General features: G+C 42.1%; 1 protein-coding gene across 1 annotated transcript in view; it reads left to right on the forward strand.

Moving 5' to 3' along the window:
- Nucleotides 1–10,168, forward strand: part of Wdr59 (WD repeat domain 59) — a 98,985-nt gene that overhangs the window by 47,720 nt on the left and 41,097 nt on the right. Inside the window, exons 9-15 of the mRNA XM_012513509.2 lie at nt 755–832; nt 2,471–2,627; nt 4,912–4,991; nt 6,466–6,595; nt 6,717–6,895; nt 7,427–7,442; nt 9,529–9,542. Coding sequence (XP_012368963.2) covers nt 755–832; nt 2,471–2,627; nt 4,912–4,991; nt 6,466–6,595; nt 6,717–6,895; nt 7,427–7,442; nt 9,529–9,542 — 654 coding nt within the window. The remainder of the gene's footprint in view (nt 1–754; nt 833–2,470; nt 2,628–4,911; nt 4,992–6,465; nt 6,596–6,716; nt 6,896–7,426; nt 7,443–9,528; nt 9,543–10,168) is intronic.

The following is a 10,168-nucleotide window of genomic DNA, read 5'->3' on the forward strand; positions in this document are numbered from 1 at the left end:
GTGTTCTAAGTAGGTGCTTTAGACCACTGAGCCATCTCACCAGCCCTGGCTCAGTATTCTTAATTCAGTGCTTTATTATACTTACATAGCTACATATAATGCCTTTTTGCTATGGCTAGCAAAGCTAGACTCACAAGGCTTAAAAGTTAGCCTCTGTCTTGAGATAGGGTTGTCATTTACTTTTGTGTATCAGTAGTGGCTATTTTGTTTGTTTTTACTTTGTTTATTGCAGTTGGTGTTTGTCTTACATCCCTGTGAGCTTATCTCCCAAGTTCAGGAACCTGGAACCATCCAGTTCCACATTTGAAAAAGAGATGAGTAGTATCTGCTCTCATGGTTGTTTTAAAGATTAAATGGGATTTTAACAACTTAGTTTTAAATACATGTCTGAAATGCAGTAAGTAGTCAGGGCATTTCAGCTATTGTTATTAAATTACTTGCATGACATGAACCTGATACATACAAGGTCTAAACCTGTCAGGTTTACCTTTCAGCTGAAAAGTCCCATGATAGGCTGACTGCCGCAGTCTGTCTCACATTGATGATCTTTGTGAAATCCAGAAATTCTCCTGTCATGTCAGTAAATGGGGAAGGCAGGGTTCTTTGTGTCCCTCTAAGCAACATGCTTATGGGGGCAGAGCTAAAAATACACTATTGAAAGGTGTCTTTGGAGGATAAAACACAGTGAGCTCTAAGGCAATGCTTATTATAATACTTGACTTTTCAAAATGCTGTCGTACAATTTTTCTTCTAGTTCTGGGATTACCGACAGCCTCGGAAATACCTCAATATTCTACCTTGTCAGGTGCCTGTGTGGAAGGGCAGATACACGGTGAGTGAGATCCCCTAACAGGAAACTTCCTCTTGGTATTCCAGATGCAGGGATCCAGGGGCATTTTCTCTTATTCTCTTTGTGAAATGATTTTCTGTCTTGGTTTGGCAGATGTGGTCATGGTGGCATAAATGCTGTTAATGACTTAACAATGATACCTTTGAAATGTTGGTTATGAGGGCCGGGGAGATGGCTCAGTGGAATAAGCACTTCCCTGGCAAGCGCAAGAGCCTGAGTTCAATCCCCGGTTCTGCCAAATAAATAAATAAATAATAAATGTTTGAAATGTTGGTTATATTCTACATTAGAGCTGCTGACTACAGCTGGATGGAGAGGGGGACATGAAGGCGTTTACTAGGGGCAGCAGGGAAGGACACGAGAGAGGGTTGAGGGCCTCAAAGCCAAGGAACTGTGGAGGAAAGAAGTCTGGGGCCTGGCTCTACCATTTCATGTTTGTACATCCTTGACAAGCCAACTGATTTGGAGTAGAAATTTCCTCCTCTGTAGAATACAAAGAATACTTTTTACTTTGCCTTTTATTTTTTGGCAGTACAGGGGATTAAACCTGTTTTGTGTTGAGCTATGTCCCCAGCCCTCTTTAAGACAGAGCCTCAATAAATATGTAAATTGCACAGGCTGGCTTGAATTTGTAATCCTTCTGCTTCAGCCTCTCAGAATGCTGGGATTACAGGTGTATACACCTCGTTCCTTTTGTAAAAAATTGTGGCAGTTAAGTGCCTTTTACTACATCCATAATCTATCTTCCTTTTGAAATAAAGTATATGGATATACCTAATAAATCAAAATGCTACAAATACAAGGGTAAGTGATTATCAGCCTGCGAGTCATTTTTCCATGGCCATATTGATAGCTGCTGATCGAAAGTAATGTATTTCCTTTAATGTTGATTTGAAAGCAAGCACAGGGTAAATAAAGCTGCCTTTGCATGAGGCTGTTACTCTGGGCATTGTGTAGTGATGCAGATAATTGGCCGTTAAGTTGTTTTTGTACCTGGGATCACTTGCCAAGAAATCAGACTTCGTTCCTAAGAACTGATATACTTCTCTGGATTAATATGTGTAAAACTAAAAAATCCAGGAATGTTCCCAGAAGAGGACATGAAGGTAAATAAATGTGCTCTTAGGTGACTCTGGCTTATTCTTTAAATAACAGAGGCCAGTTATCAGCCAAATGGGCTCCTTCGCTACGTAGCAGATTGGGAGTTGCTGTGTAGAACATCAGTCCTGAGGTCACTAAGCTCTCCTTGGAGCAGGTAGAGTCCTGGGCCGTGGGAAGGCAATGCTTCAGGGGGTTGCTGTGCTGCTGGCCTTGGCAATGGCAGGCATTATGTTTGCTGCTAGTGGTTTTTAGGCAGCCTCATGCACCCCTTCTTTAGCTAGGATGCATAATGGCTGTCAAAACTGTTTACTTAGTGTAGAATTTTCAGACTTCTCCAAGCATTTGGCTTGGGCTTATTTTCATTTGCTGTGGTCCCTTCCCTAAGTAGAGCGCTAGGGTTACAGGTGTGCGCCACCATGCCTGGCTTTATCATCTAAATTTTAGAAAGAGTTCCAGTTTTGAAAACTGAGACTCAGTTGATTCTCCCAGGATAATCTGTTTTTCCCTTTCTTGCCATAGCCTTTCAGCAATGGGTTAGTGACCGTGATGGTTCCCCAGCTGCGGAGGGAAAACAGCTTGCTCCTGTGGAATGTCTTTGACTTGAACACCCCGGTCCATACCTTTGTAGGGCACGATGACGTGGTGCTGGAGTTCCAGTGGAGGCGACAGAAGGAAGGTAAGTGAGGAGGAAGACTGCTCTCTTTTGTCTGGAGCTGTGATGGCAGCAGCACCAGGCATGTACGCCATGTGAGCCAGGAAGGCAGACCCAGAGCAGGGCTGGGCTGCAGGAACCCGAGAGAGGAAGCGCATCACCTTTAATCACAGGAGAGTAAATGGAGTACATAGCCGCTCCCCACACTTGAACTTATTCTGCTGAGTCATCTCCGCGGCCCCTGAAATGAATAGTTTTTAGCAACCCATTTTTAGTTATCTGTATCCTCTTTAAGTTGTTGGAATGAGTTGTGTAAACTGGAACTATCTAGCTAGTAGTGCAAATTTGATTACAAGCTACAGAGATTAGCCAGGTGTGGTGGTACAAGCCTATAATCCTAGCACTGAAGAAGGCTGGGGCAGGGGGCTCTCCATGAATTCAAGGCCACCCTGGGCTACATAGTGAGACCTTGCCTCAAAAACCAACAAAAGAGATACAGAGTTTATTTTTTGTTATGTTTTTATGATGAAATAGATCAAGCAGGAAATTACATAGAACATACATGGCTTAATAATTATAAAAGTGAGGTCTGTAACTGCAAGGATCTAAGAGGGCGCATGCCAGGAGACGCCGGAAGCTTCTGGCCGCAATCCATTCCTTCGCCGCAGCATTGCCATTGTAAAGCTTTTCATAGCAGCCTTTTTTTTTTTTTTTTTTTTTTTTAAATTTTATGTATTTGGTACAGGGTCTCACTACACAGCTCAGACTCATAGTGATCCTCCTGTTTTCTGCCACTCCAGTGTTGGGATTACAGGTGTGCACCACCACACCCAGACTGGGTCCCCGGCTCAGCGTTTCCAGGGACGGGGCCAGTGCAGCAACCTTTTGTTTTAATAGGTGGTTTCATCACTTTATTAATTTCTAAATGTAGCTTAGGTTTGCCTGGTTTGGAATCTTTTGTGAATTTTATTATCCAATATGTATTCTTACATTTTACTTTCCTTCCAACCTCACGTTGCTCCAGTTTGCTTTCGTTGCTTATCCTGTTAGTGTTTTCTTAGGCCACCTCATGCCTTGGTTTTGATTTTCGCTTTGAGGAAGGCTATTTCAAAGAGGTAGGAAGAGAATCAGGATGTTGTGGCCAAGGGGAAATGGTGCATCATGAAAGAAGTGGTGGTCACTGGCTGCAGGTGTTGCTGAAGGCTGAAAATGCAGAGTAAGACAAAAGCATTGAATGGAACCACAAGGAAGTCAGGGGTCTTTGGGAGGGTGATGTCCCGGAGCTGATGGAGGCTGGAAGCTGGATGCCAGGTTATAAAGTAGGCTAAGCAGAGGCAGCAGGACCGGTTTTGCTGTCTTCAAAGGCAAGGACTAGAGTGAGACATTTGGTGAGGCTGCTTACCTCACTCTTTGAAGGCAGGAGAAGATGCACAGAAAGAAGCTGGGAAAGCAAGGGCCCTTTGGGGAAGAGGAGGAGGAAGAAGAGGGGTGACGGGAGCAGGGAGAAGAGGGAGTTCATGAAGCACTTACAGAACTCTCACAAAGCACCCTGAACCTGTAGAGTAATTTCCTTTTAAGCAGATCTAATGTGCAAAAATATGATTCAGTCAATTAAGATTAAGGGTTGATTATTCATTTTATAAAGAGAGGCATCACTTTGCTGGAAGATTCTTCGCAACAGTAGGATGCCATCGTGCATTTAAAACAATTCATTTTTGCAAACTGTGTATTCATCCCTAGCTCCTCAGCAGCATAAAAAAGGAGAAACATTTGCAGAGGTGAAAGTTCAGTGTGACATTAAATCTCAGCTACACTTTCTACCTGCTAATTTGCCAGTTATTCTTTCACTTCATTTGAGTTTCTGCTCCAGTGGGACTTCCTCAGGGAGTCCTATCTAAAAATAGCTCTCCCATCAGTCTTGTCTTCTTACCCTGTATTATTTTTTATGCCACTTATCACTACCTGGCATTTTATTTTTATTTGTTCATCTTTTTTCATCATTGGAATGTGAGCTGTCTAAAGAGAGAGATAATTCATACCATCATCCTGGTACCTAGAAAAATGCCTGGCTGTTCAATAAATATTTGTTGGAGCTGGGTATGGTGGCACACATCTGTCATCCTAGCACTCGGGTGGCTGAGGCAGGATTGCCACAAGTTCAAGGCTACACTGCCTTAAAAAGAAATGTGTTAGGTTATGTGTATGTTTGAATGAATGAGTGAATGAATGAATCACACTCCATAGGGACCTGTAACAAAATAGGCATTGAATCCTTAAGAATTTTTAGGATGCTTTTGGTGATTTCTAGGGTCCAAGGACTACCAGCTTGTTACATGGTCCCGGGATCAGACCTTGAGAATGTGGCGGGTGGATTTCCAGATGCAGAGGGTAAGTATTCAGTATTATTGGGCACTATAACTAGATATTCTAGAAACTTAACTTTTTTTTTTTTGGCGGAACCAGGGATTGAACTCAGGCCCTTGCACTTGCCAGGGAAGCACTTATTTTACTGAGCCATCTCCCCGGCCCCTAGAAACCTAACTTTAAAATGCAAGATTCACAGTGCCAGTCCTATGGATAACCCACTACTATTATGGACTACTGGACTATATTCGTTATTTTTCTGAATTCACACACCTACAATATTTAAATGACAGTGGAATACCATCTCTGACAAAACTAAACAATAAAGGGGATACAAATGAACCATTTTGTATCTGTATATGCAAAATAGTTAGGATAGATATACAGCTACTTTCTCTTAATTCAATGAGAAGAAAGATTTGTACTAACAGTGTTTGGACAGGATATCGTGTCTGCATCTTATACTATGAATAACCACTACAAAGACAATAATATGCAATGTATTAATTATTGAAACTGTCCTACTAATCAGTTTTTTTGTTGTTGTTGTTTTGTTTTTGTTTATTTTTTGCGGAACCGGGAATTGAACTCAGACCCTTGCGCTTGCCAGGGAAGCGGTTATTCCACTGAGCCATCTCCCTGGCCCCTTACTAATCAGTGTTGAAACTCTCTCATTGCTATTTGTTTCTCAGTAAAATTAATTTTTAAAAAATGAATAAAATGCAAGATTCAGAATTTGTAGAAGTTAGAGAATACATGATAGACATTTAATGTATTCTGACTGATTGGCTGAATGGCTTAGGTATGCCACACTCACTTTGAGGTTTTTAAGAGCCAACTATTCAGCAAGGACCTTGAGGCCAAAGAGCTTCTAAATGCCCTTTTTCCCTGTCCTATTGAAGATAGGATGGGTCCCCTACTGAGCAAAAGGCCTGTGGGCTTCTTCCTTTCTCCTCTTGTACTCTGTAGCTGTTGAGAGCTACCCATGGACAACACTTCCTCTGTGAAGGTGCCTCCAACTTCCTCTCCATACATGATACATACATCACAGCGCAGCTGCTGTGAACTGGCTTTCTGGCCCCTGCTCTGTTCAGTGCTAAATCCCTGACAGTGAGAAGCATATCTGCCTGGCACACTGCCGTGCACAGGAGCGGTGGGAAATGCTGGTGCGACTTGCCACACTGCTTAGTGTCTGGCCCCTCTTGAGCATTTTGGTCAAGTTGTGGTAACTCCACAAAGGTTTGTGAATTCAGTTAATTTTTCCTGCATCTTGCATTAACTCTGTAAGGAAAACTATCCAGGGTAGAATAATAGAGTCTATTACCCTACATATTTAACCAAGAAGAGTTGGTAATGCATGAAATGTTTTGATTGTGTCAGTTCTTTGCTGACACATCTCTATGCTTTTGATACCCATTTTTAAGTCACAACTGGAACCAAACACACTGATTATTCCCATGCACTTCTCTAGCCCCATGTCTTCTATCTTTTGTCTCAGCTCTGTGCCAATGACATACTGGATAGCGATGAGTTCATTGAGAGCATTTCTCTTCTGCCGGAACCAGAGAAAACCCTGCACACCCAAGACACTGATCACCAGCACAACTCAAGCCACGGAGAGGAAGAAGGTACTGTGTCAGACTGGTCTGAGGAGAGCACTCACTGTGCATTTCATAGATAGGCAGCAGATACCCCAGAAGGGACTCATTTTTCAAATTGTTCTCCAACATTGAGTGTTTCTCCTCTTAGCCTTAAAGGAAGATCACCCTAGCAGCCTCCTGGAGGAGAAGAAGTCAGATCAGCTGGGCCTTCCCCAGACTCTGCAGCAGGAGTTCTCTCTAATCAACGTGCAGATCCGCAATGTCAATGTAGAGGTAAGTCCTAGCTTAGAGAGCCTGCCTCATGCTTGTCATGCAGTTTGTGGGAGAGTGGGTTATTTCAGCTAGCCTTGTGACTCTTAATAGATGAGTCTCCCTTCTTGCTGTCTTAATTCCTAGATTAAAAAAAAAGAGAGATGTCTGTTTCCCAAATGCAGACCTCCAATGCTTATAGTGGTGGGATTTGAACCCAAAACTTTATGCATGCTAGGTAAGCATCTACCCCTGAGCTATAACCTAGTCCCAGACTTTTTGTTTGAGCTTACTGGGTTCTCCTAGGAAGAACTGAAGCCTGTGCCCTCCTTAGATGGTCCAGTACCTCATTTTGCTACATGTGACAGCATTTGCTCCAGAAAGTCCTCATTATTGGAAGTTAGTGTGGAGCTGACTTTAGAAGCCAACTCTCCCGACTCCCCAGGCTATCTGCACTGTGCTTGCTGTTGTCTGTTACCTGCTGCTTATTTCTGTGCCAATTTAGTCCACAGTCCTCTTCATTTACTTAGCTTGGAACCATGTATTTTACTTTTGAGCAAGTATTGAAACTCTTTGCTTCAGAAAGTAGCTTTTCTGTCCAGGAAGTAGTTTAAACACTTGGTTAGTTTTTCTTTCCTTCGTGTGTGTGTGTGTGTGTGTGTGTGTGTGTGTGTATTTGGTACAGGGTCTCACTATGCAGCTTGGGCTCAGTAGTGATCATCCTGTTTTCAGCCTCCCCAGTGTTGAGATTACAGGTGTGCGCCACCATGTCTCAGTGGCTGGCCCAGCGCACCTAGGGGCGAGGTGTGGTGTGGCATGTGGTGCCAGGAGTTGAATCCTGGTCCCTGCACTTGACTAAGCAGGCACTTAGTCTGCTGAGTTAATCTCACTGGCCCTGTTTTTCTTTTGCCCAGATTCAGTTAACTGTAGGCAGAAATATGTGTCATTACGTGACTGTCCCAGTTCTCTAAGCTGGGTGTGGTGGTGTACACCTGTAATGCTGGCACTCTGGGAACTGGAGGCAGGACTGAGGCAAGTTTAAGGCCAGCTTGAGCTACATAAGAGTTCAAGCCCAGCCTAAACTACCTATTGAAACCCTGCCTCAAAAAAGACAAAAAAAAAAAAGACAAAAAACAGGGCTGGGGAGATAGCTCAGTAGAATAAGTGCCTACCTGGCAAGTGCAGGGTCCTGAGTTCAAACCCTGGTAAAAAAAAAAAAAAAAAAGACAAAAACAGCAACAAATAAAGCTGGGTATGGTGGCATAAGCCTGTAATCCCAGCCCTTGGAAGGCTGAAGCAAAAGTTTTGTTGCCAGTTCAAGCCAGGCTGGGCTACATAGTGAGTTTAAGGCCAGCTTGATCTACATAGTGAGCCCTTGTACCCTCAAAAACAAAAAACAATTCTCTAAAAGTGTTTCACCTCACATTATGGATGAACAAACTGAGATTCCAGAGATGAAATGACTTGTCCAAGATCAGCAGCTATTTGGTGAAAGAGGATAATGTTTCAATCCAAACCTCTGGCTTTCTGGCATGTTTACTCTTTTCATTGTCCTCCAGCTGTCGTTGTGGTTGGCCGCACCAGAAACCAGCAGATGAATTTGTTATCTGTATTAGCTCAGCTGACGTTCCCTTTGGCCTAGTTGAGAACCATGTGGCTACCTAATGATACCGTTTGAGAGCTTGATTCCTTTCCTCAGAAGTCCCTCTTAAAAACTATTAAGACATAACTCACATACCGCAGAATTCACCCTTTTAGACTATGCAGTTACTGGTTCTTAGTCACAAAACTGCAACCATCACCACTATGTAATTCCAGAACATTTCATTGTCCTAAAAAATCTTACCCATTAGTGGTCACTCTCTATTTGCCCTCTGCCCAGCTTCAGGCAGCCACAAATCTACTTTTTATCTCTGGATTTTCCCAGGAGTGCTTTTTAAATTGAGTCAGGTTATTTCTTTTTTTCTTTCTTTCTTTCTTTTTTTTTTGAGTCAGATTATTTCTTTTAGAGTCTGCCTATTATATTTTCTCATCTTAAAATAAATAAGACAAGTTTTAGCTAACTTCACAGCTTTGAGATAAAGCTCTGCTCCTGCCCCTGCCCCTGCTCTGCTGTTCTCTTCTAGTACCAGAAATCAAACTCAGAGCCTCCTGCTTGCCAGGCAGGTGCTGTGCCATTGAGCTACTTCCCTGGACTCCAGAGCTTTCTTTTTAAAGTCATAATATTTTGAGTTTATTTTATTTTATTTATTTTTGCAAAACCAGCGATTGAACTCAGGCACTTGAGCTTGCCAGGGAAGCGCTTATTCTACTGAGCCATCTCCTGGCCCCCTAGTTTATTAAATTTGTACTAAAATTTAAACATCTGGTTGTTTTTTTTTTTTTGGTTTTTTTTTTTTGGTTTTTTTTTTTAACAGTCATTCAGTTTTATTTGGCAAGAGAATAAAGGGTTGACTGCTGTGTGTTACTTTTTTCCTATATTGGAAAAGTATCACATGAAACAAATCCTGTTAATAGTCTAATGTGCATTTCCCCCTTTTCTTTAATAAAGGAGTTCAGTTCTGTCCAGTGTAGCAGTGTTCCCAGCTAAAAGCAAATGTTCTCAAAGTGTTTTTAAAGTGTAGTGTACCCACACGACATGATCCGGGAAGAGTGAGAAAGTTCATTAAAACTTTCTGGTTGGGGCCGGGGAGATGACTCAGTGGAATAAGCGTTTCCCTGGCAGGCGCAAGGGCCTGAGTTCAAGCCCTGGTTCCACAAAAAAAAACAAGAACCCTTTCTGGCTGCCTTTTGTCTTCTCAGTACAGGCAGGATGGGCCCTCCATCTTATGCCTTTTTCTTTTCCTGTCCTGGACCGCGCTTCTGAGAAGAGATACGAAGCAGCTGTCTCATGACCGTGAGGTGCTAACATTATGGACAGAAGAAGGCTAAGAAAGACAAAGTGGAAAAATAGAAGGAGTTTAGGACACTGAGGAGACACTGCACTTTGTGACACAAAGAAAATAAAATCCTATTAAATAAGCTCCTATAGTTAGGGTTCTTTTATAGATAAATAAACATAAGCCCTGATATTGTGTAAATGCAAGCGTTTTTACCCTACTTCATTCATTCGACCTTTCATCATAACACTTCCCCATATCAGTAAATATTTCTTTTTTTTTTAAGTCTTCCAGCTTTTATTTTATTTTTTTTCATAATTTTATTGATAGACAAATAGCAATGAGACAGTTTCAAATCATATCACTAGGACAGTTTCTATAATTAACACACTGCATACATTCTTCTTAGTGGTTAATTGCTGTACAAGATGCGGACTTAAGATCCTATTTACAAACACCATTAGAACAAATC

The sequence above is a fragment of the Octodon degus genome, unplaced genomic scaffold (assembly GCF_000260255.1).
Source record: "Octodon degus isolate 3935 unplaced genomic scaffold, OctDeg1.0 scaffold00011, whole genome shotgun sequence".
Lineage (NCBI taxonomy): Eukaryota > Metazoa > Chordata > Mammalia > Rodentia > Octodontidae > Octodon > Octodon degus.